The 27,379-nt window shown below is 38.8% G+C and overlaps 1 protein-coding gene across 2 annotated transcripts in view; it reads left to right on the top strand.

Annotated features, from left to right (window-relative positions):
- Positions 1-27,379, top strand: part of USP22 (ubiquitin specific peptidase 22) — a 111,601-nt gene that overhangs the window by 47,723 nt on the left and 36,499 nt on the right. The window contains exons 3-5 of one of the 2 annotated variants that reach the window (XM_064461500.1): positions 5,403-5,516; positions 6,042-6,086; positions 10,952-11,053. In XM_064461500.1, coding sequence (XP_064317570.1) covers positions 5,403-5,516; positions 6,042-6,086; positions 10,952-11,053 — 261 coding nt within the window. The remainder of the gene's footprint in view (positions 1-5,402; positions 5,517-6,041; positions 6,087-10,951; positions 11,054-27,379) is intronic. The other variant, XM_064461501.1, reaches the window with a different exon arrangement.

Raw genomic sequence — 27,379 nt, 5'->3', positions numbered from 1 at the left:
TTCTACCAGCCTCTTGATTTGAATTCTGTTCTAGTGTTTTGCTTAGTGTGGGTGTTGAAAATAGTCTGTTAAGGAGACGAAGGCAAATAGAAAACAGGATACAGTGTGTTTTAGTTCTGTCAGAGATAGATCATGTCAGACTAATGTATTTTTCATAATATAACTGATTTTTCTTAGGAAAAAGAAATATGCTGGACCAAATTTGTCTGGATCAAGTGAAGAATTTGCCATTTTGCCCTCTTGGAAATTATTATTTGAGGTAGACATGACAGGGATTAACATAAGAATTGTGGTGCATATGAGGCCGGACAAAGGGAGACTGATGACGAATAAACTGACAGCAGAGTGCTGATGCCCAGACTTTCCTAGGAAAGCCAGTCCTGGTTTACGGTTTTCTAGTAATTGAAGATAGGGAACTATATCTGTGTATGAAATTCATGATTGTCACAAAGTGCAGCGGTATTGCTTATACTGAGGAGGACTGGGTAGTCCTGTGATAAGAATTAAATAGCTGCATTTACTACGGTAATAAAAGTGAGATGAAATTTGATAGTAGAAAGTACAAACTCTTTATACTTCAACCTAATAATATTCTTGTGATGCCGACCAGATGATCATTGATTGGAAGTGGTGGAGGAAGAAGAAAGCACTCTGTATATACAGGTCAGCCATAGCACATGGCTTTGAGCCTCCAATATTCCTCATAGCAATTAAAAATATCCGCTGTTCTAGGATGTATTGTGCAAGTATTACAGGCAAATTCTCATTTGCTGATGCGATGCATATTCCAGCATGGCATTCCTATAGCTTAGCTCAAATTTTCAACCAGCCTAACTTATAAGAAGACAGCAGGCATTTACTGATTATTGATTATAGTTGTCTTCTGCTAGGAGCTGCTCTGGTAAGTGAAGGCAGTTACGAGCTCCTGCAAGCCATCTCTCAAAAGTTCCTCTTGGTATCAGAAATGACTCCTGAGGAGTTCTCTGTACACCTAGAATATTCTTAGCCCTCAAAGCCAGCCTCCTGGATATTGCCAGCTCTGCGTGCATCTGCGTGCCTCAGACCCAGCTCAGAACTTCTGTGCAGTTCTGGATCTTACTACTGCTTTTATTGAAATTAGTGCTTTGAGGTAACTCTCCACTGATTAAATGAGAATATGCAGATGATATAAGCAGTTTGCATCGTGTCGTATGGAGCAACACAAATATTTAAATGTTTAAATATTTCTCTGCTTTAAACCTGAATAGTATTTCTGTGGGATCAAGAAAAGGTGCTTTAGCCAGGAGGATTTAATCCTTTTCACTTTTCAAAGGTTTGCTACAAACAAGGGAACTGTTAAAGTTAGTAGGGTCAGAGAAGGGAAGGGAGAAGACTGACGAAAGGCAAAACATCTTTTATAACAGGAAGTGCAGGGCAACTTAAGTATAGGCATGCTGCGTACTCCCCAGTATACTGGGTGCAGGCACATATGTGTAAGTAGCATGTGTGTGTATGATGTGTGTTTCTGAATGGGGAGCTGAAGTTATCATAATTAATTAACAAAATGTTTTGACAGACTGGTTCCTCTAAATCAACAGTTAAAAACATTTTTTGGTATCTAGATCCCACAAGGATACTATGACATTTTTCTTTCATCAGAACATCTTATCTTTCCTAGCTTGAATTCACATGCTGATGTAGGATGATGATACTCTAAACTGTCAGAGGCAAGCGTACAGCACAGAGGTTGGACATTTGGCACCTGGTTTTCTTTGAGAGGTTTGCAGTGTACTGGTGGGTACTTGCCATGTTTGGATTGCAGGCAAATCTGTCCCTTTAAACATTAAAATTCTAGATCCTTACAGGGCCAGTAGGCATCTTGGAGACTTCAGAGCACAGCCCACAAAAACACTTAGCTGTGGGCTGCTGGTTTAAAAGAAGAAAAAAAAGTATTTAAAGAACGGAATGGTTTTACCTTAAGTATTAGGAGAAGAAAATACCATTTCCCTTAAATATTGAATGTGGGAGGGAACGATAATGCTTGACTGTTTTTAATTGTTTTAATGAATATTAAAAGGTTGGGTATCTGACACTGCATTTTTAGCAACAAAAGGAAGTTTGGGGTTCCGCTTCCTCCCTGCTTCAAGTGAGTACCTGCGACTCTCAATTATTTTGGTGGAAGCTAGCTTGGATCACCATTTAGCAGGACTAGCCTTTTTTTAGATATATGAATATAAAAAATAAGTATACTTGTTTTGTGACTTGTAGAGCTGATAAGGCTGTGATTGCCTTGATAGAGGCTGAAATGATAAGTGAAAAGTGTGAATATTTTTTAATGTGTCTGCTCACTAGTTTCTGGCAACAAACTGAAATATGTAAGTTGATGGATGCCTCAGATGAGTCTGCTAGTGTGTTTTGGCTTTTTTTTTTTTCATTTCTAGGTCAGTAGTTCCCAAATGTTTTTATGGATTTGCGATCTGTTTCTGTTACTTTTGTGACCCCAAATACCAATGCAAATGAAATTTGTTACACGTGCATTCTCATACTTTACTATCATAGTGTTTTTTACTTAATTTTCTGGTCAAGTGGCTCAGTTTGGAGTAAAGCTTCACAGCAATTTAGTTTGGGGAGATTAAAAAAAAAGGTGTCAGCCTGTTGGTAACAACGAGGTGAAATTTCTGTTTTTCCCCTTCCCACACGCGGCCCCCCCCCCCCCCCCCCCAAAAAAAAAAAAAAAAGAAAAACAACCCTTGAAGGAGAAAGTTTATATAAAATATTGTCCTTTTGGTGTGGTGTAACTTCAGTTAGTGCTAATGAATTGCTTGTTTTGGAAGGATTTCTGTCAGTAAGACAGTCCCTTCAGTGGTTCCTTCATCGGGGACCCTCAGCCTGCTCCTGCCAGGTCCCGCAGGCCGGCTCCACAGGCACGGTCGCCTCATCAGAGTGACTTGGTAGTGGATGTTTTGCACTTTGCCCTAAAGGAAACATGCGTTTTCACCTCAAGAAGACCAGAATAATAAGGTTACAGTATATTTCAAGGGAAAAATTTCAATTACACTGATTTGAAGCAATTAACTTAACAAACTTCACTAGTGGACTCTTTTCTTAGGATCCTGAAACTGAGCAGTCGTGTTTTGGCTTTCATGCGAAACTCCTGCGCTGCCTTTGTGCTGTAACCAGGCCTGTATGGCCGCCTTGTCACTGGTGCTTGAGGTAATTTGTCCAAAACCTATTGCAGCCTTTTTAATGACATTGAAAGTGTTGGCATATATACAACTGTGTTGTTCACATAAGTATGCTGGAGAGAGGACGTTTTCTCAAGAGTCCTTAATCAGGCACTGGACAATTACAGCTTTTACTCTCCCAGTGTTTCTGTTAAACTTTCTGAGTCTTTAGACCAGAAATTCATTCTGCTTTGAACAAGTCGTTTGTGTAAGGTCGTCTCTTGTTGGTTTTGATCTTGACATCTATACTTTATCACTCATGCACATAAATCTAGAAAGCTGAGGAAAGCAAAGAATCCTCTGAGCACAACATATGCTTACCCATTCTGATGGTAGACTGAAAGTATTAGTGCTCACAGAGGGTCCTGTTTATTTAATATTCTGCCAGCTCTGTTCGGAGGGGGAGAGGGAGCTGTTTGTGGAATTTTTTATAAAAATATTTGGAGAGCAATATTTGATTTTCTGTTTTGAGACCAATACTTTGGATCTTCAACTATTCTTTGTTTGTTTTTGTTGTTTTTCTTTGAAAACTGTGCGTAATTGGTAGTGAGATAGATAATGGAGTAAATATTATACAGCTCTAATAATCTGTAGCTTAGTTGCGATTGTTTTATTTTGTTCCCCCATGGCACAGTGTTTTGTTACTGATCTCCACTGCAACTAAGCGTCTTATCCCCTTTTGTGATAATTTGCTAAAGGACTTTACCAAGTCCTCCAGGCACCGGGGTAAAAATTCTGGTGTTCAGATGTTGCACAAGGTGATGCAAGGAGTTCTTATCCTCTTCTGCAAACTGGTTGTGGTCCAAATAGACAAAAGAATAAAATAATGAAGCACATAAGTAAGACGACAGCCAATAGATGTTATGCAAACTTGTTTAAAGTAATTGTTCTATTATTTCTCCTATTACATAATAAAATGATTTGACATAATAATTGAAAAAGTTATTTTGGAGGAGGAGGAAGAAAGGGCATGCAGGACTAAAGGAGAGGGGTAGCAGGTTGTGAGAAGCATAGAGACTGTGAAGGATGGGTGAGATGTGGTTAGAAAGAAGCCTTACCAAGCTTACCAGCTTACCGACTGGCCCACTAACGGGGGAGAGCACAAAGACTTTGCCTTTGCCTGATGAGAGCGACAGCAGAATTCCTGTTGCGTGGCGTGTGGTTTGGCTTATTTATGACTTCAGAGTAGTTCAGTGCTGTTTGCAGGCCACCTAATGGGGTAATGGTTTCCTTTGTTTAAAACAAGTTTCCACTGTTGCGAGAGGTTATTTTTTTTTAAATAATGCTATTTATCTGGAAATAAAAGGAATTTGGAAATAAAATAAGTGGAGGATACACTCTTCAGGGAGAAGTGATGTCTTTTTCAGCTGTCTGCTAGATGCAGATTGTATTTTAGTAGCTGGCTAAGAATTTGTTAGTGCCCACTGAATTTTTTTTTTCTGTCTGTTGTGGTTTTTTCATATCCGCATACTGAAAAATCAGCAATTTGGTGTGATTAGTTTGCACTTCCTTGGTATATGTTTAAACAAAACGTCACTTCCTAGCTGCTGATTTATTTCATTTCTTGGCTTTCTTTTGTTTAGAGGTGTGTAAGAAAAATATTTTTAACATTGGTCAGCATTCATATGTCCACTCTAAAAGGGCATGTGAAACAAAAGAAACTGAGAGACATGTAACCTGTGGAAAAACTACTCTGGAAAATCATTCCCCTGGACAAGTATCTTTGAGCTTTCAGTGCTGCCTTCTATGTGAGTCTTCATTTGGATAGGTGCTTTCCAATTATTTTAATGGCTTTGCCCAGAAATTACTGAAGTCTTAGAAAAAGACAATTCAAACTTACATATCAAATCTTACGGCACTAGTTCTGCATGTATTTTAGTCACTGTAATTATTCCTTTTGGTTACTTATGTCTTTGAAAGGTATATTGTGCATTACAAACAACTTGAAGGCAGTTAATGCTTTGTTGTCTTGCACAGTTTTCTTGCTGTGCCAGAAGCAATTGAATAACTCATATTGTAACTGGAAAAATGTCCCTGTGTTGTTCCCCCCCCCGATTCTAAGGTACAGATTTCACTTTCTGTGGACTGCTAAGAAGAAAGACTGCCTGACTTGGAAGCCTGCTTTAAAATGTCTTCTAGTTTATGAACTCACGTCTTTTTTTTTTTTTCCTCCTCCCCAACTTCCCTTCTGTTTTGCAGCCATAGACCTTTTGTATGGGGGTATATACTGCTTTATGTGTCAAGATTACATATACGACAAAGACATGGAACAAATTGCCAAAGAAGAACAACGAAAAGCTTGGAAATTACAAGGTTTGGTTTTCCTGCCTGAATTTCTTGTTTCTGTTTTTAATCATACCTGTCCCTCCAATTTGTCAATGGCAAAAAACAGTAAGGGGAAGAAAGAGCTCTTTAGAGATAGTAGCGCAGGCCTTGGGAGAGAGCGATGTCTCGCTATTATTTTCCAGGAGTTAGACTGTTAGTTTAACATGTGCGCCACACCTAATTGTAGCAAAAATAGTTTATTTTTAATTGCAAAAAATATCTAACATTAATCCTGCAAAACTTGCTTAACAAAAGTCAGATCTGTATTAGGTAGAAAATGTAACAGTCTGCTCCTTTAGGCGAATTTAGGTGATACAGGCAATAAATCTGTTCCCCTCACATGAAATGCCACCCTTGTGTGTGATTTTTTTTTTTTTAATAGAACGTGCCAGCTTACTTACACACCTGTGCTTTCATGGTACACGCACAGTATCTATGTAGAAATATTTACACACAAATATGTACACACATTTGTTTTATTCAGTTTGCTTTCCCTAATTTTTTCTTTTTTAGCCTTCACCCCAACAGTGGTTTCTCACTACCAGTGTACAATGACAGGTAAGAGGCGTGGGCTGGCGACGCACTTCACTAACAAGCGTCCCTTTGCTGATTATCCTGCCATTTTAGACATGAATCACAGTTAAGAATGCCAGTTTTATCGTGCAAATTGTTTTCCTCTTGTTTGGATATGTTCCAATGATTGAATAATTACAGCAGACTTTATTTCATATGCCCTTTCCTTGATAGAACTACTCCAAAACAAACCTTTTCTCCTTTTTTTGGAAAGGAAGTAGCATTTACCTTTAACTGAATAGTTTTTAAGCATCAGTTATAAAAGCTTGTCATCTTCCATTTCCAGTGGCCTCTAGGGGGTATGTTTTCTTAAAGTGGGAAAGTCTGTATTTGAAAACAGATGACTTCTGTCTAGTAACGTCTCTTACCGAATCCATGGCATCCTGTTTCAATGTGACAGCCTTAGTCAGGGCTGATATGACTTCAAACCATTCTTAACCTCGTTTCCAATTTTAAAAATAGCAGCTATCAGCGTATTAACTAGAGCTTTTCTGATGGCGTATCAAAAGTATAGCTGCTTTTACTTGGTTCCATTCTACTTTCTGCGTGTTCCCCATTTTGAGGGAGTTGAGTCAGGGGAAGGGAGGATAGTGAGATTGCCAGTGAGTCCTAGGACAAGAAAATACAACTTAAAATGCTTTAGCACAAAGCACCAGTGTTCAAAGCAAGACAAAGTGGAAAAGTATTTTTAAACCTTTCATTTAGGCTATGCACCTCTCTGTAAAACTCCTTCAAACCCTTCTAAATTGTGGTGTTTGGGCACCAAATTAATTGACTACAACGTAACACTTCTTCATGATGCTGCGGAAGAAGGCGGCCCCCAGTTTCTTACTTTTGAATATGTAAATTCAAAGAGTGATTTCTTAATTGTGTTGTCCTTACCAAATCATACATTTGTGCCTTCTGGACTGAGATGCAGCCAGTTTGCCTGTTCTCCAGTGGACATCAGGCTGATATAGATTATATTCAAGGGTAATTAACAGCTACAAGATTGTTCATCTTATCATCTTGGACCACAAAGTTATGTGGTGAAGGGACGAATCACTGAGAAGAACTGCCAGGCAGAAAACCTTCTGTGTGCTGGTTAACTGACTGAGCGGCTTATTAAATATATATATGAATGCATATTTATGTGAATATGCACACTGCATCTTCTGTCCCTGGAGAACAAATCTGTAATGGCCAATGAAGATGTAAAATGAAGGAATAGACAACAATACACTTCAATTTACTGGAGTACACAGTATAGACATTTTTTTCTTTAAAGTTGTGGCATGGGATCTTTTTGTTCTATGGCTTGTCATCATGAAACCGTGTGTGTTTCCCCACAAATTTATCTAAGGAATAAGAGAGGGAGATACATGGGAGAAATAATGGAGAATGTCTTCCTTTTTCATTCTTTCTCCATTGATTCAATCCCTCCCCTTCTTTCCATAGTGATTCATGTTATCTGAAAGATTTTAAAGGGGGAGGGAACACTTCTTCCAAACTGATTGTCAAGATTAGTACAAACCCCAAACTTGTCGTCTTGGTTTTATATTTCTGCCACAGAGTTAGTTTACCTCAGATAGTGTTGCCAACCGAAAGAACTTAAGTGAATCCAGTCTGCAAAAACTGAGATTGGCTGAAAAATTCAAGTGTCAGTGTTGTATATTTTCAAACTTCTATCCGCAGTGCTTGAAGGGTATTAGCATACACTTCAATGGATGCTCACATAACAACATGATGCCTGGAGAAAAAAACTTTAAGAAAAACCCCAAAGATAATGAGAGTCATTTCATACTCCTGTAAAATTAACTCTCAGTGTGATAAGTTCCCATGTCCAGCTGTAGTTCAGGGTTATACGATATAACTCTGAACAAGTTGCAACTCTACCATTTTTTTTCCTCTACTATTGAATATTCTTTAATAACGAGGGAGGTGAGAATACATGGAGCCCTTCATTCTAATTAATGTTTGGATTTTTGGGGGAGGGCAAATGGGGATTTGCTGAAGTACAGCAGAGTAAACAATCTATACTAATGATTACTTGCAAAGTTGTGACTTCTGTGAACTAGAGCCTTCATCGCCTTTTCCTTCACTCATCCATATGTCCCTGATAGTCTCTGAAAAATGACAGTTTATGTATTTGACCTAATAAAATTAATTCTTGGATGGAGATTTCACATGCTGACTTGAATCTCTGGCTATTTTATAGCATTGTTTTTAAAATGGCGAATTTTCAGTCCTGTAATGCTATTTTCCTTTAATTGTCAATGGTAACCTGTGCATGTTTTGCAGATCTTTAAAGGTAGTTTATATTGGAGGTTTTGGTATGTTTTGGGTGTTACTAAACCATTTATTGAAACTTTTTACTTTTCTCTTTCTTTTGTTGTTATTTTTTGGGTTTTTAAAATTTTAAACACTGAACCATTCCTAACAAATGGTTCTGTCTTCTTTCCAAATTTTCAAAAGTAATAAAACCTCAATATTTTTGATAAATCATATAGCTGGAACAGAACACTTCTTGATTTCTGTTTCTGACTTAACTTGTGCTCTTTCTAATGAAAGGCTTCTGTAAGAAAGTTTTCTCTTTGCTCTGTTTTTTTATGGCATTAACTGTACATGATTTTCTGTTTGGTTTAATTTCTTTTTAATTGAACAATATTTGATTCACCCAGAATCCTGCAGAGTAATCCAGTCTGTCATGCTTAACTTTAATAGTAGAGTTGCTCTTGTGAAATGCTTTGGTCTGCATCCTCTACAAGCATTGAAGCTATATAATTATATATATATACACACAAATATATATGAATAGTCCCTCTGGCATATGAGGAACTCTTGCATGCCTCAAGTTGAGTGCACATGTGTTTTCAGGTGTGAATTTTGTTATATTTGATTTAAACCAGGATTTGAACATATCAAAGTTTTGGGGGTTTGTTTTCTGTTTTGTTGGGGTTTTTTGCTTAGGTGTTTGTTTTGGTTTGGTTTTGGGTTTTTTTTTACTCTGAGATTTCACCCCGTTGTTAGATTATACTAACTGGGTTTGGCCATATTTAAACTACAGCCAACCCAAATGCAAGAGTTCAAGTTTACAGCTGGCCAGTGCAGTAGCTGGTACTAACACGGTGCTGAAAATTGTTTTTAGCTTTTTTACAAACCAATTTATATAAAATCCAAAGGGAGTATTACAAATATGACAAGGGTTGGTGAAGACATCTAATATAAAACTTGTTGCAAGCCAATGTTCTGTCATATGTGAACTGTCCATATGTGCGTCTCTAAAGTTGCTTCATTCGTTTGCCTATGCATACTGTATAGTGTATTCAAAGCATTGCAGCTGTTTTATCTCATCAATCTGTTACACAGTAATTAGTTTCCTTTTCTGTTTTCCTGGGTGTGTAGCTTGATGCTGAACCTTGGATAAAGGAAAGGGACTATATGATTCTGGTATTCTTTCCTATGCTTCTTGCATAATCTGTTGTTGAATCAAATCAAGTGAGAGATGGGTGCGTCCATGTAAATAAGAATTTTGTAGTCCTCAAGAATCTGGAAATGAGACCTTTTATTACTAGAACCTGGAGGGTCAGTAGTAACTGTGAATTGAACATTTTTGGGTGGGTAGCATCTGACAAGCATAGCTATTTCTGAAAATGAAGATCAAAGAGCTATTAAAATTTAATGTATATTATGCAGAGTGTGTAAGCCTCTAGCTATATTTTCTACTCTCCTTCTTTCCTATGTATGATTTATAATTTATTTTCTGTAGCACAGCACTGTTTCTGCTCCATGCATTCTGTGAAAAATAACTCTTAATTGACTTTAATCCTCAGTTTTAGAATAGATTGCTTGTCATCTTATTCTTTATTTCTAACGCCAAGATGCTTTTGTGATTCACTATAATTGACCTTGCATAGTAATTTCTCTGTGTTACAAGGAATGCTGCAGCGGTACGTAGCTGGTCAGCACATGAGTATTCACTGTTGTGTTTTTCTTGTACCAGATTTACACTGACCACAACTCTGTGCTTACTTCAGATCTATTCTCTGTACTGCTTACCTGACTCATTTCTACTGTGCTTTCCCTTGAACAAATGTGTTGGAAATACAGAGTTGATGTTTAACGAGAATAATGACAGATTTTAGCTGCAGCTCATGAGAAAGGGTAGTTAAGTATTTGGGGAGTTTTGGTCGGTTGGTAGGGGGAGAGGGTTATGCTTAAACCTACTACTAATTGTGTTTTTAGGTAATGTTAAAGATACGTCAGTAAGGTGCATCTCCAGTATTAGAACTACTGGATAACCTAATATCAGTGGTTATAAGGAGAGGCCACACTCTAATGCTATATACTAAGACATGCAGTAACTGTTCAGTGTATCGAATTACTAAATTCTGCTGTTCATCTGTAAAGATTACGCCTGTATCTGTCCATTAAGTTGGGTCAGTTTCGATTTATTTAATAACTTGTCAAAGCTCAGTGATGAGATTTCATGGTTATCCTATATCTTCTAAAATCATATGGTGGTTCTGTCATTTGACCTCTGAGCACAAAGAAATGCATTTTTTAGTAGTAGTGGATTTATTCTTGTGCTGGAATTTCTTTAACTGAAAGAAGGATTATAATCCAGTAGTGGAAAACTTATTTGGGCTAGGTGTTCTCTATGAGGAAAGAAGTGCTATTCTTCTAGTTCTTATTTATTGGAAGATTTGTTGATACCCTTCTGAACAATATTTTTGCGGGGTAGGCATAAAAAAATTTGTACGTAGATTGAATCTAACTTAATGGACAGCACGTTGAAAAGTTTTTACTTAAACAGAGTGTTTAATCCTTTTACTAAACAATTTCCTGAAACTTTCTTTTCGTCCGCTTAGGCATTGGAGAGAAGTATTCAACATGGGAGCCAACCAAACGAGAGTTAGAATTGCTACGACACAACCCCAAGCGGAGAAAAATAACCACAAACTGCACCATAGGTAAGTTCTAGAAATCCTTTCCAAAGCTAATTCTCAGCCGCTTGTACGTTCAAAGTTCTGTGGTGTTCTCAGGGTAAAAATATTCATGGAAGTTGTAGTGGAGTTCCTTAACTCTTGTGATAACAAAATAAGTTCATTTTACACTACCTTTTTCTCACTTGCAGAAGGATATCTGCTCTGTCGCTTCAGGTGCTGCTGCTGATTGTGTAACAGCTACAAAACAGAACTTTTTTTTGACAATATGCATTTAAAGAGTTTAGCAGAAATCAGTGACGTTATCTCAACTCAGTCTTCGTCAGAGATCCCACGCAGGTGTCCAAAGGGAAATCCTGTAGTTAAGATGTATCCTTAACTGCAGCAATCTATTGGTAAATCTGTTTTTAGCAGACAGAATAAGCACAGTGGTGTCTTTCTACTTTGTTCTGAAGCCTAAGTGGGATCGCTTCAATTTCATATTGACTCTGAAAAGATGTAATTTGTTCTCCAGTGTGTGTCAAATAGCAGTTTTGAAATGCATATCAAATGTTTAATGTTTAGAGTTCAGCAGTCTAGAGCAAAGAACTCTGAAATGCAGACCTCTCTGCTTATGGCTGGAGAGTGTTTGGGTAAAGGCGGTGAAAATGAACAGCGCTTTCCTTTTTTTTTTTTTTTCTTCTGTCTTTAGTTTGGGGAAGTAGGGGGTTAAAACCAGCTTCCTGACAAGCTCTGATGAAGATGATTGGGCATTTTCCTATACTGCTAAATGCACAGTAACACTTTAAGAGTGAAGGTACAAGATAGGAGATGTAGCTGTAGACATTGGAAGCAGAAGACTGAGAAGTTTTTTCCTAGTTTTTAAGCGACTTACTGTTTTATGAGAACGCGTCACGCTTTCAGAACACCTGCTTTTGTCAAAATACACTGAACATAATTGCTAAAACTTTATAGTGTCATGTTTCTAATACAGTAAGTCATATTCAATCCAAAATATGTGTATATTTATTTGGAAAAATGGACCAAGAAGCACAGAGTAAATTTTAGAAAGTTGAAAATGCATACAAAATGGTAATTCTAAAGAAGGGACCTATGCATTTGCAGTAGTGGAACAAGACAGACAGTTGGGAAAATATCCGGACTTCAAGCAGCCTAGGAAAAAATAACTAGGCTAAGATTGCTTGCATCATGTTCACACTGGGATTTTGTGTTTTATGAAACTCCAGTATATTTTGTAAAGACTATTACAAATTAAGATAATAGAATTGCACAGGGCAAAAAAGAAGTTTGATAGAATTCTGAAGGTGAACGTGACCTTTCTGAAGAGTTGAAGCACATTTCTGTGTTTCCCTTTCCAATCTGAAGGAACGCTATGCCTACTCTTAAAGGATTTTAAATTTTTCAGTCTGTTTTAAAAGGACATGTCTTGTTGCATGAAATCTCATACAACGCTGCATGGGCGGGGGAGCACTCACGAAACACAGGGGATAAGGGAAATGACTGATCTCTTTACTTCTGCAGGCATGCTTTTAATAATTTCTCCTACTGAGCCCTGGAGCTGTCTGTGTGCTGAGATTTAGAAAGAGGAAAAAAAAATCAAAGCACCCAGGAGACATAATGCAGTTTTGGGCTACAGTTAAAAGCAAAAGACTAGCTTTCTTTCACAAAAATACATTGGGGGTTTAGCTGAAGGAAGAAAAGACCTGCCATTGTCCTTGAGCCTTTTCTCTCCATCTAACCTGCTGCTAAATATATATCTGCTTCAGAGTCTTTCCCTTCACTTTCCTCACATTGACTTGTCTGTTTGCAGTTTCAGATCAGTGAAGAGCCTATATGCAGACTGAAATGCTGCAATTATCTGGACATTCCCATTTCTCTCTTTTTCTAATACTCAATTCTTTTGACATCAAGTTTTTATCAGTCCCATAGCAGATATTAGTGAATCCAGTTTATCTTCTGAGGTAGGTAAATGGATCAGAGAACAGGCGTAATGTCCAGTTTTATTGGTTCTGAAAATGAAGATTATGCTGATAACAATCTATAAGCATTGCACATCTGTTGATCAGTTCTGTTTACAAAAGAGTCTGTTAAAGCGTAACCAGCTGCCTTTTATGTATAAAATGCTCTCTGCAAAGCTATTTTAGGAGGGATGCTAGGGTTTTTTGCTGCTTTCTGTCTTACCTTGAGAGATACACTGATGTCAGTTGGGAGACGGTGTGTTTAACTGCTCTGCGATGACCTTCTGAAATGGTTATTATGCCAGTGCCTGTTTCAGCATTTGTGGGAGACAAGTGTATTAGTGTTACAATAAAATAAGTGGGACAATACTGTGAAGCCCAGACACGCATGGTCTTGAAAGGATGTACTTAACTTGTATGTGAAGGGTTTGCATCTCGTTTTTAGCCCTAATAATAAAATACATTAAAATGGATATTATTAATATCTAGAACACACTTAGGTGGTAAAATATGTTTTGTTGTAGTTTCCTGTTACACATATTGTTTACATGACACTCATTTAGGTGAATATTTTACTCTATGTCAGAACCGTCTTCATACATAAAGGGATTTTTTTTAATTCCAGATTTGTAGCAATCTCATGAGGCATCTCAAACAGCTGGATGTCTTCTACTTTTTCTGAGCTGTTTGAACTTTTGTACAACTTGCAGGATCCTTTGTCTTTCATTGGCACCATAAATTAAATCTGAAGAACACTCAGTCATGAAATGGATGTGTTATAATGGAGGATTGAACTGTAGTTCATTAGAGGAAATACTCTGCAGAACTCCTAGCTTTTGATTGAGCGAAATGAAATGATGTTTCCGCTTGTGCAACCATTTGAAACCCACTGAAGAAGGAACTTCTTGTTCACATCCTCAAAACATAAAAAACACAACCAAACCCGCCAACAAAACAAACCTCAAAACAAAAAACTCAACAAAAGCCCAACTTAACAAAAACCCATAGATTTTGCTTGATTCTTTTGTGTGTGTTTCCGTCTCACAGATATTTCTTCCAGCTAGTAAGAAGATAGAGTAGGTAACTTTGCTTGAATCACTATTTTTGCCTTTGAGCAAATTGCTCTTCAAATGAAAACTCATGTCGGGCAATGCTGCAGGCTGTAGAAACTGTGCTGATTCCTGTCTTTTGGGATATAAACAAAGGGCTGCTCCCAATGTTGCACGTAAGCATCTTCAAAGTGAGTTGGAACACACTGTTAACCAAGTGGAAACATTGAGCTATTTACATGCAAGAAGCCGTGGTGAAAAATCCTCACATGTGCATTTTATGTGGGGCATTTCATATCCTGATGTCCTAGCACACTTGAAATGTTGATGGAGTTTCTGTAGTTCAAGACATTCAAGAAGAGTGTGTAGCGTACTCGGGCCATAAATATGTGCTCTTTGGTATTAATATCAGCTGAAGGCGTTCTCAGACCTTGTGTGCCCCCAGATGCCATAGCATGCTGGCACAGCTGTGTTCAGGGGAACTGGATCAGGCTGAAGGGATGGCATATTGCAGGGAATGCGGTGTGGGGTGGAAAGTAAAAAAATTTTGTTAAGTTTATTGTATGTTGTTCTCAGCAGCAGTACTGAATCGTGGCCTGGATTATCCAATTCATAGAATATTTCTATTCATAGAAATGCTCATCTCGATTTGGGTTGAAGCTGGTATTTCAAGCATCCTATAAACGCCAAAACTTTTATATGGAAAATTAAGTAAGACTTAAACTTAACAATTATTAAACTAAATTCTAATTTTTGAGCCTCTTGTCTGTGAAGCGGCTGGCCTCAGCAAGTGAGGGTGATGGCCAAGCTCCAAGTTCGTAAGCAGGTTTTTTTAATTACTGGGGTGTAGTAGAAGTGATGCAGTATCTTTCAGGAACTATTTTCCAAAGCTTGTCTTGCTCTGCTATCATTAATACTCCCAGCAGATCAGTTCTTCTGAGTACATGAAGTATTAGCTTGGGATCAGCTGGTCTCTTATTAGCATATGAAGCGACTTTGTGGCTAAAGATTGGTATATTAACAATAGGAAGAATTAGACTCCCAAAGCACATGGATAATTAGCAGGAGCCACCTGGGATTCCCATTTGCAGAGTTGCAAAAAGGCAGAGGGGATAGCCTTTATAGGAGAGTGAGCAAATCCTTCTCGGAAAGAATGATGAGGTGTGGGGGAGGTGGCAAAAACAATAGCTACATGGGAGTAGCAGGTGGTTTTTGCAGCTGTGCAGTGCTAAACAGTGTGAGGTGACAAAGAGCAGCATGAGCGGAATAAATATTGCAGCAGAGCTCCGATGTAAAGGTGGCAAGGGAAAAGGAACGGTGGCCTGGAAAATATTTCTGGTTCTCTAGACAAGCTACCAGGAGCATTGCTTCTGTAGAAGTAGAGTTAACTTGAAGGCGTTGAAGACCACATTGGTACTTGGAAGGTTTATGTGTGAATGTACCAGCTTTCTGGTGTACTTTTTCTAGGTGAAGGCTACTTAAGGTAGCTCAAATGGAAAAGTGGAATGAAAAATGTGGTTTGGTACAGCACCAAATTTTTAGCTCTAACTTAAATTTAAAAGTTATTGATTTGTAAGCAGTAATACTTTTGTATTTGAAATCTTGACCACATAAAGTACAGCTTGACTAGAAGTCGCTTTGGTTCTTAAATTTTTTTTAGACTTTTGTGTGATGAAGGAAAGGAAAACCATCTTTAAGACTTCTCAAGTGAATGTTTCCTCTGACTATTTTTTTTGTCTGACTTCATAATTAGAGCAGTTATCTGGTTGGAAAACTGTTTCCTAAAAAGTTGGATTAGTTAAAAAAAGCTACCCTTCTATCAGGGAGATATTTCTGTTCTTGTTTTACCTTGTCGTGAGCTCTGACCATAGGGCTGAATTATGTAATATTTTTCCTAGGCCTAAAATTGATAAACCTGACAGTAAAAAATAGATTTAAAAAAACCCTTTCCTCTCAAAGCTACCAGGAAATTTTAAGAAAAATCAGAGGGGCATGAATCTTTTAAGAATTCTAAAACATAAGCTGTGATTTACTTGCTGAAGTGTATGGAGATTTGCTTTCAGAAGGTCTCGCTAGACTTCCGAAGTTTACCTCTTTAGCAATATAAAATATAAAGCTTTCCTCTGCAAAAGACATTTTGAAAAGAAATTCCAGATTTGCCATTTCAGTAGCCTTTTTGTGTATTGATTGTCGTCTGAGAGCATGTCACCTCGTTTTTTCCAAAGCTAGTGCCAGAAAGCCATTTGCATCACTGCTGTAATGTCACTTTGTATGGTTTATCTTCACAGCAGTCATTGATTGAGTTATCTATGATTTAATTGCTCCTGGGTAAGATTAGGGGTGACCACATGATCACTGAGGTCCCTGCAGTGTTTACCTGCTTGGAGTGAACGAACTTGTGTTATAGAAACTTTCATTACAGAAAATCACATTTGAAGAGTTTACTAAGGAGCATCTGAAGAGATACTTAATTTGATCCCAGGCGAGCCTCACTGAGGAACAAGGGGCTTTTTCTGCTCCTACTACCTCAATATTCGTTTGAATATTTAGGCCCTCTTTCAGAAAGACCGTAAGCTGATGTCTTTCAGTATGAGTTTTTCTGCTTATGTTTTAATTTCCTGTCATAGTTTGGGCGTACTCTGTGATGTACATTAAGAGAACCAAACTCTAAAAAGCATTTCTGATGGAAGTAATAAGACTTTACTCTTTCCCTCTCCTCTTCCTCCATGTGGATGCTATGCTTTAAGCAAAAGAACTAGCAGTATACTTAATACCTGCTAAGGGTGAAGACACATGCTACAACTGAGGTGGACAGCTTTCTTCCATCAGGGGACAATCCTTTTTTCCTCTTCACCCTTGTGTACGCTTCCCCTTAATTCCAGCCACGTGGTCCCACCCTCTCCCGGGCATTCACTCTTGTGCTGTCAGGTTGATTGCAGAGTCTGTTCAGTTCATTAACCTGGCAGAAAATATTGTGCTTTGTGGTGGTGGTTTTGCAAGAGCAATGGTCTCCTGTGTTACAGCACTCAACAGCTCGACAAAGGTTCTGACGCGTGCACAAAGCTGGCGTGAGAGGGTGGCGGCACAGGAACGGCATGCGGGGCTGGGGGTTAGGGGGAACCTCCTTTTGCTGACAGCAAGGCACACGGCATCTGAGCTCCTAGTTTCGTTTGCCTACAGCAAAGCCAGCAAAGATTAACTACTTTTGGATTGTCACCTTAGTAAGGCTTGAAATTAGAGTAAGCCAGGAAGTCAGTTTTAAACAGAGAACAAACTTTTCTGGCTTTTTAGGATCCCATGTGAAGACGACAAATCCTTTGAGAAGCTGGCAACAGTGATAATGTGGCCTATATTGTTGCATATTTAGCTTAATATATTTAAGTAAATATTATGTTAACTCCTTCTTCTAAGATTCTAAGTCAGTTATCTTGTATTTATCAATTTAATTCTCTTTTAAAATCAGTCAGTAGTGAGGCTGAAATCTAAATGACCTTCTTGGCTTATGCCACTTACTGTTCCTGCTGTAGTCTAGACGGATAACCTTCAAGTTCATGGCTCTTCCTTTTCAGCCTTTGTACGTGGTCCCCTTCCCCAAGAGGGGGAAAAGGTCTTTGGAAGTCAAACATTTTGTATTAGTTACTATCTTTTGCTTGGTGACTGAAGAATAGTTGAAACTTGCAGGGTATGTTTTTCAGCTTGTAAAGATTAATGAAAGGAGGATACAGATTCCCTTTACAAAGAACTTTTTCTCCCCAAGGGTTTAGTCCTGTTTTCAAGTTAAAATGTTGTAACAAGTTGAAGTATAAAACAGTTAGCATCTTTTCTCCAAGAGATTATCAGGCAATAGTAGTGGGATAGCTTGGAAAAAACAACTATGTATTCAAGGAAATCATGGCTAGTTTTGGCCCTTGTCAGGCCTCCCAGTATTTTTCAGTTGACCTTCTTGCAGTAGTGTATGGATTGTTGAAGAAACCCCTAGATCAAACTTCTGTAGATCAGCAGTATTCTTAGCAGCTCTGAGAAATACTATACTTTGGTTTTTTGCACTATCTGTGTACAAAATAAATCCCATGCCTTTGCTTTGTTTCCAGTAAAAATTAACAAAATGTCAAAAACAATTTTGAGGAGAAGTTACCTTGAAGCTTGAGCTTGGTGGTAGCTTTTGCAGTGACATGCTAAGCGTGATCTGGAGGAGATTTTTAGGTTCAGGGGTCTGCCTGAAGGTTTTCAATTGCATGGCTTTACGTGGGAGCAGTCTAATTTAAAACAATAGTAAGCTGAGTAGAACTTTTGGGTGTATTTGCTGTCTGAAGAGTAGTGGGTTTTCATACAGGTTTTAAAACCTGTATTTTAAAGCCTGTATCGTTCTTTAAAACGATATATAAAAAATTGTGAATGGTTTAACTTTTTTCCTTCCCTGCAAAGCTGGTTTTGCATGTTTTATTAGCGGGGAGATAAGAGTAGATAGAGAGACCAATGTATGGGCACATGCGTAGCTGCCATAATATAAAATGTTGCATATGAAGAAATGTTGACACAAGCATCAAAGTATGTAAAGCCAGAATTCTAATCTCCAGCGATACTTACCTGAAATACAACCCCTGCAGACAGTACAAAGCTAAAAGTATTTGTATGTGGAATAAGCAGATTGCAGTTGGGGTTGAATTTTTCTGTTACCCTGTCTTGGAAAATTGCCATTCATATTACTTGCATAGAAAACACTTTAATTTTGAAACTCTAGGTGGCTCTTGGGGATTTGAGACAAAGGAAGACATGCTGCGTGTTTTCACAATGTGAAATTCCTTAGAAGACAGGGTTCTTAATCCAGGGCTTGGATCACATTCCAAACTTCTAACTCAAACCTGATTTTCTTCCTCTGGACTTTTAAAAAGTGGATCCATGGCCGTTACTGATCCATACACAACACTCTTAGTTTACAGGCAGTGTTTCAATTTGACTTTTCTAAAATGGTGTCCTGCACTTGTTCGGGTGAAACTTCTTCATTTGGATCCAGCAGCACAAAAAAGCCTTCCCCCCCCCCCCCCCAGATGCTGATTCAACTTTCAAATGTAAAATGTTTGCTGACTCAGTTATTTGTCTTGCCCATCTCTCTAATGGCAGTTAATATTTTTCCTGTGCTGTGCTTTCTTCGCTAAGTCGTTACATAACTCCACTATGCAGTCAAAACACTAGGCTTTTACCATGAAAAATGCAGTAAATGTTAGTCACTTGTCATCATCTGCCTGAGCAGGTTTTTATGGGAATGGGAGGTTTCTTATCAAGAAAAACCCAACAGCGATATATAGCCAGAACTTGATTCTAGCCCTCTAAGCAAGATACCTTCATTTAGATAAAGTATTTTTTGTTTGTTTGAAAATTAAAGAAAATTTAACAGCACACTTCTTTAAAGCAGTGTTTGTCTGGCTTAAAAAAAAAACCCTCATGGATGCTTACAGAAAAACCGACTTGGCCTTCTGCGTCTGTCAGAAGGGTAAGGTCTGTTTGTTCTTCGACTGCAAGCCCTGAGGTCAGCAGGCGTGTCTCCTGTTTTCTTGACCACACTACGCCAAGCTACAGATTATTGCTCTTTTTGTCAATATCATGCAGCGATCATCTAAAACCCAAAGCCTTTCCTGAAATGGAGGGTATATTTTTGTTGTATGGTGGTGCCGTCAATGCAAGGATACTTTTATTAATCTCTAAATCAAGAGCCAGATAAGGAAGTTCAGAATTAGCCCATGCCAGCTACACTGATTACAGTCTTAACGTGTGCCTGTCATGGGAAGACACATACTCTTAGCATGAGAAAGTTCTTTTTCTATTAAAAAAAACCCAAACCCAAGAAACAAAGTTTGATTTACCACTGTGTTTTAACCTGATTAACTTTGTGTCATTACAGAGCGCGTGGCATTTTCAACAAGGCCAATAATCTCATCTCAGTTTTGTTCTTTTGTGGATCACTTTTGGATTATATTTACTGTGACCTTCCGTTCTGCTCTTTCATATCTGCTTCTAGAGTTGGGCTTTGTGTGGACAGAAGGTAGATACAGTATATACTGAAACTAGGAATATGCATAAACAGCATGTGGCGTGGTTTGTGTGTTGTGGATTGTTGGAATAGATCTGTGCCAATTCATCAACAATAATTTGTGCATATTAATATATTTGGATGCATTTAATTTCGTTGGCAGTTAGCCTACTCCTTAAGTTATTAATTTGTGAAATCTGTTTTGAGGAAGGGTAAAAACTTGTCGGCAGCATATGGTGTGATATTGGGGGGAAAGGACGGCTGCGGGTGTGAATTTTATTTTGTCAGTTTAGTGGGAGTACCTCTTGTTCTTTAAAGATGCCATCTGCACAGGATTCTCACTGTAAGTCTTATGCTTCTGTGCAGATCATGCAAGATCTCACTGAGCTTTTAAGTTTGGCTGCTCTGGGGGAGGGCAAAGAGAATATTTTATTCTGTGCCACCTTTTGAAGTATTTTGTTTTGTATAAAGACTTTTTTTTTCTTTGCCATCAAGTTGCCATATAAAAACACCTTGAAGGGTCTACAACTTAACTGGCTTTGAAAGGCTACTTGTCATAATGCTCTGTATCGATCATTCGGTTGTTTTGACACACAGAATTCCAGTTCTTTGCCTACTACTGTTCTTTTTTGACATGGGGTGTCTTCTGCTGTCCTCCCTGACCTTCCTCCAGTTATCAGATTGTTGTTGTCACGCTCTGGTTCATAGGACTTTAATGTCTTGAACCTTGCTGTGTAGGGTGTGTGAGACAGTTACGAGGTTGCTTTAGGAGCTTCTCCATACCTTTATTCAACTTCTTTAAATTCATTCAGCTCTGTCTATCCGAGCGTACGATGAGCAGCACAGTGGTAACGGGTCTGGCTTCGTTGTTAAACCTAAGGCATTTTGAGCAATGCATGTACTGATAGGCGGCATTTCATGTCATGTTTTCTGCTGTGCAGAAATAGGCGCCACCTTGTTTCTCTGGCTCTTGATGTGACGTGTGCTTGGAGTGCGTCATGTTTCATCTTTCTCCTCCAGCTGATTGAACTTCAGGTATTACAGGGATCAGATAATCAAATCTATTGCTGAGTATTAAAGCATTATGTGATTATTTCCAGTGTTGTATATGAAAGATGTTCTTCTATTGCGTGTTCTGAAAATTTGAGATCCAGATTGTCTGTATGCGTTCCCCAATGTGTTCACTCACTGCTACGAGATCCTGACGGAGATTGGATCAGGTTGAAGCACAACAGACAAAATTTGTTCAGTGGGTCTTGATATGCCAAGATAGGAATTCAGAGAAGTTTGGAACAAGTTCTGCTGCAGAACTTAATGTCTCTTTCAGTCTTACTCATTTCAGCTGAGAGAATTGAATGGAGAGAGATTATTGCCATGGATGATTACATGCTGTATAGCTTTCTGTTTTTGAGAACACGATGCATTCATTTCTTCTTGAGACACCTGAGAGAGAGAAAAACAATTTCACGATGCAGATGGTCAGTAAAATTGCTGAAGATAAGAAATTATGGATATAAAAATCTTCCATACTCCTGAAGGGGGGTGGGCAGGGAAAGGAAATGCCTTTGTTTGCAGAGTGCTTGTGGGTCCTCCTCTTGCTAGGTGACTTACCAAAAGGTTCAAAACTCATGTTGCATATTGCAGAGATCCTTGGCTTTAGCACCCCTTTTCCTTCCCGTAACACATTTATTTTAAACTTAAGCTTGGCTATGGGATACAGTAAATTAATATAGATGCCAATTACATTTCTAAACATTTTAAAATCAGTTTTAGCATGGATTTAACTATGTCACCTTAGTTTATGAAAAGGTCTTTCCCTGAATTTTGGTGGGGTTTTTTGGGGGTTTTGTTTTGTTTTTTAATTCAGGTTATTTACACTTCTAATACAAGGCAGCCAGCATTAACAGGAAGAACAATTCAACTTCACAACCTGGCCAGGGAAATTGCTCCTGGAATGTTTGTTTTATCCTACCTAGATGAAAACCCAACCGTTGTGGATTTGTCACATGAAGCTTTGTGTGGTTGTGTCAGGCTTGTTGTCATGCTCTGCAGCCACAAGACAGCAAAATATTTACTCTAAAGGGAAGTATTTTTCCTTGTATTCTGATCTGTTCCTTTTTACTGTAATTGTGATTAGCCAATATCTCCCCAGATTAGATTTGGCCCACAGAAGGCTTCTGTCTAGCTGTTACCTTCTCCTTTTTGTGGGGAAGCATATGGGGAAATAAAATGGCTCATGCCATACCCACTCAGGTGCATGGGAGTTCCTAGTGGAGAAAACAAGTGATACCACAGTATCTTGGACAAGTTGTCGCCTCCCTCGTCTTTGGAGCTTTTCTAAAGCTATTGGTATTTGAAGTATTTAAAAAATTTATTCTCATTCAGAAGCTCTAATACTACTAGGAGAGGAGCTTATCTGTGGATTTCATAGTGTATGAGTATCTTCCATATTAATGTTGTTGCAGTTCTTAAACTCTGCATTAATTTATTTAGTCAGATGACACTGGAACACTTCAGAATACAACTATATTGGGATATTGCAGGATCTCATCACAGAGAGTTTCAGGAGCAATTAAGGGAAACATTTGTCAGGAATAATATAGGTAGTGTTAATTCTGCTTTAAGGTAGAGGGCTAGACCAGGTGACTTCTCAAGATCATCTGCAGCTATGTTTCCTGTGATTTTAGTGGAAGAGTCAATGCACACTTCAGTGGTTTGGTCAAAAATACTTACTTTGTTTTGTTTTGAAACATGTTTCTTAATTTAAATTCACAGGAAAAAAGTACTTGCAGTGCCTTGTCTTGCTTGAAACAGCTTCTCTATTTACACAGGCTATATGAAAAATAAACCTTAAGAGGTTTGTTTGTTTGTATTGCCAGATATTTTAGGAATGCTGACTCATTTTACCAGGCTGAGGGTGTGCACACATGAACAAATTAGCATCAAATCAGAAGGATGAGAACTTAAAGGACATCAAGTGCCTCATCTGTGTGCTTAGTCTTAACCCAAGCATACAGTTACTGCAAAGTAAATGACAGGCTGTAACCTCACAGCCTGGCTTGGCGTGCCCACACCGTTAAGAGAGATCACTTGCCTTGTTTGAAGTGTCTTAAGCCTGGAGGAACAGAAATAAAAATAAGTGTAATTGCTCAGTACCCTTCTGGAGAATCAGGGGCACTTGGTGCGTGCACATTACTGAAGTCACAACGTATCTATAGGTAGATGAAATGACAGGGAGCGTGCCCCAAGGCAAAGAAATGAAACTCCTCTGGGCTTGAAATGGTTTGTGTTTTGGCACCATTATTTTGCAGATTGGTTCAAAGATGTACATATTGTAAGTATAGCGTAGAGAGTCCTTTCTGTGTCGGGCACACTGTGTACACCTGGGAATCGTCTGGTTTGTGGGTTTTGTTTCATCTGTGCAATAATAATTTGAAATGCTACACTTCTTATTTTGTTTTATCATATACTCAGTAACTTCTTTGATCCGTTTGCTCCAAGGCTGTGACTTGCCCGTAGGTTCTTCCAACAATACGTGCCCGAATGGCATGTGTGGAAAGGCTGATCTGTTGCTCTGAGGTAAAGTCTGTAGTAAAGCCTTCTTTGTGGCTGATTTCATAGAGATGAGCATTTTTTTCTCCCAAATCTGGCAAAGATAAGGGTAACCTTCCTTGAATCTTATCTCTGTTTGTTGCTGTTTCCTCCATATCATTACTAGAAGTTCTTTATTTAAATAAGCTACAAGCACATATCTCCTATGCTGAGCCTTTGGTCCGGTGTTGTTAAAATGTTATGTGATTGCTTTTAATTGAAGGAACAGCATGATAGAGGGACACTGCAGAGCTCCTCCACAATTGATAGATAGCACTGCCGGTAGCTCCAAACTTAAACTTTTCTTGACCAGCCTTAGCAGGTGTGACACAAAGGAAACAAATTGAAATACCAGATCCAGGCGATCTCTTTGCATTATCCTATGACTCTTTTGTGTGTTACTAAAGTGAATGCATGATGCATTGAGCCACAAATACAAAAGCACGTATGCAGAATGTTTGTCATCTAAAAATGACATCGAAGGTAGTTAGCAGCCCTGCTTCTAGCAGTAGCTGTTACCTGTCCTCCATCCCTTCCTGAGTGGCAGTGGAAGAGTTGATTTTATTTTCCAGAGCCGTGTGATTAGGGATACAGGCATTAGGGCTGTGGCTGTTTTTGCTACCCAGCTTGTGGCTTTTAGACAACTGCCTGCACTGGAAGTTTGTTACGGTAGAGGGGATACGAGGGCTGGCTGGCTGAGACCAACGGTTCCTGCATCCCTCCCTCACTCTGGCACTGGCCTTTTGTCCTGACCCACGGTGAGCTGTGTGGCCCTGCACAAACGGGTCAAAGACTCATCATTGTTTGCAAGTGATGAGTTCATCCCCTCAAGGTCAGACTGCTTCTTCTGTCAGGCAAGGTGAACCACTTCACCGTGGAGTCAAGCAGATATGAGCTCGGTGCAAGGGGAACATCCCTTGTGGCATCAGTGAGCTGTTCGATGGGCTTAGCTGTCGTGTGAAAATGCCCTCACCTTCCCCCTCCCTGTCAAAACTGGTTCCTGTGTTTTGTATCGAGCCGTAATATTAATCTGGATGTGTGAACAGTCACGGGATGAAAAAGTGGAGGGGGCGTTACACATCATCTGAGTCAGGGTCAATGTACGGGGCCATTCCTGATGGCTGACAGAGCTGCTTTTGGAACCACGCCAACAACTGGGAGTCCCAAACTCCCCTGTTGCGATGTTTTCTAACTGTGAGACAATTATTTTTAATATCTAATTAAATTTCACTTCTTGTGAGCTCAGTCTTTTTTTTATTATTATTATAGCTTTGGTAGGCCACAAGAGTTAATTACAGTCCTCTTTGCAGTGGCCTGTAACATACTTAAATTGTCAGCCTGGCTGTTCCTCCATCAGCACTATCTTTTTTAATTAATTAACCCAACCAGTGGGTTTTTCAGGTTTTTTTTCTCCAGTCTCAAATATTAATTTCATGCAAATTTTCACTTACATTCTTGACTTCTCCCTGGTTTGCATAGATCTCTTACAATGGGTGTTCAATTCCAGATATCGGCCAGCTGGGGTTTTCTTGTCACCAGGGCAGAATAATTACTTCCCAAGCCTTCTCATATTCCTGTTAAGTTTCAAAATACCATTTGTCTCAGAACTACAGCATGGTATTAAGTTATTTAGGTCGAGTTGCTATAGCCATTGCTCCTTATTTTATGCTTGTCCACTTAATTTTTCTTGTTTCCTACTTTACAATTGTTTTTATTGAATTTAATTGATTTCAGATAGGTTCTTCCATTTAACAAGTTGCTCTTGAATTATTATTCTGTTTTCCAATTACGTTTGCACTATCTTGATGTAGTCGGTCCCTTCTGTAAGTATCTATTATGTGATGTCACTGAAGCTATTGAATAAAAGTAGTGTATGCAATCAATTCCCCGTTAACTAAGAGGGGTGGGGACAGACTAAATGCTGGAAAAACATTATTGGTGTCTCGATCCATACTAAGTCAATGCAAATTCAGCTTGGGCTCAGAGCGGTGTGAATGTGCGCAGTGTCAGCGTGGGTCTGTAAACAGTATGAACACATTCACGTGGCGCTGTGCCCAAGGTAACGAGCCTTCCAAGAAGGACCAGGGAATGCAGTGCAGAGGCGCTAAATCTGGTTGCATAAAGAATGTGACCACATTTACTTGGTCTGGACTACTTAATCTTGCCTGTACAGAACCAGTGCTGCTGTTTTTACATTGTGGTGTGAATGAACTAGATCATCCTCATAGAGAGGCTAGAAAGTATGTTAATCTTTGCTGCTCTGTACAGATGCTACAAACATTGCCCTGCATGTATCTTGGCAATTTAATGTAGGTAGGTTGTTATCTACTGGTAACTTCTAATGGTTTTGGGGTATTTTTATTAAAATAACCGATGACTTTTGAATGGCAATCCTGACACAACAGAAAAAAGGATAAAACTGAAGAGTCTTCCATGAATGTTGAGGTCCTTCCAGACTGCCCAGCTGCACACAAATATCCCAGAAATTACTGGGGCAGGGAGGGGAAAGGACTTTGCGTTGTCGTGTGAACCTGAATGAAGTACTGGAGCATGCATTTGTGTTGAATTTAAATCATAACACTAAATGTGAGATTTTTCTTTCAAACAGCAAAACTGGGAAATATGAACTGATGTTTTTGGGTTTTTTTGAACCATTCAGTAACCTGAAAGGTGGAGATTTGACTCTCTTCTAAAAGCAAAATCACCCTTGGCCAGTGATGAGTACCTTAAGAAAAATAAGTGAATGCAGAGCATCTAGTTAAGGTCACAACTTGCATTCAGTGTATGGGATATATTTCCTGGTGTTTTTTTGTCAGTTACTCAGCTATAGAGCAAATTGTGTCTGGTTTATTTCTTTACATGGACCGAGCAGCCCATCTTTGCCCCTGGGTGAGGTTGTGTTAATATGTGTTAAGAGATCATTGATGAGGATGAATTCCACTTACTCTGTACAGCAGTGACATACCGAAGGGTGATTCACCCATCAAAATAGGCTTTGTCTTCTGGTGCTGGTGATACATGCAAAGAGGAACACTTGCTATATTCTGGTTCTTTCAACAGTTAATGATTTTGCTATGCATGTGCCACCTATGGCACATACTTCTTTCCTCCAGTGTGCCGTCTTTTGTAGCTGGACTCCAGGATTTTCAACTGGAAACAAACTCAAGGGCAGTTTCCTTTTGTACACATAAGCAAACTTTTTTCTATTGAGTAATCTGTTATTTCAATAGTAATGGAAAAAATGCAGTGATCCAGAATCCTTTTGCCAGAAATTGGAAGGTTAAAGATGGGTTTTCATTTAGAATGCAAATATTTTTTTCCTAAGATGCAAATTTTTTTCCATCCAGAAAGTCTTTTCTGATGTGTTTGCATTTCTGTCTGTGGAGGGGCGGTGAACTTGCAGTTTGTGGGCACAATGCATAATGCAGTGTATCTAAAATAGTCCTGTAATCTATTTTCTCTGTATTAACAGGAGTTGTTCTTCATAGTCTTACACTGACTGGTTCTGTTTTCAGTGTCTTCCATGTTTAAAATTAGTTTTCTTATGCACCTTGGGTCTTACGTCAGAGTTTCCCGGAAGGGAGTGGTGGTGGGCAGAAACATGCCAACATTAGGTCAATATGTGTAAGGAGAAAACCCCACCTTGTTCTTCCTGTGTGTTTGGCTATGGTAAGCAGTGGCAATAAATACAGATAGATTTACTTTCTGTTCTAATGCCAGTACCCTA

The sequence above is a fragment of the Phalacrocorax carbo genome, chromosome 10 (genome assembly GCF_963921805.1).
Source record: "Phalacrocorax carbo chromosome 10, bPhaCar2.1, whole genome shotgun sequence".
NCBI lineage: Eukaryota > Metazoa > Chordata > Aves > Suliformes > Phalacrocoracidae > Phalacrocorax > Phalacrocorax carbo.
This window is presented reverse-complemented; position numbering and strand designations above follow the sequence as displayed.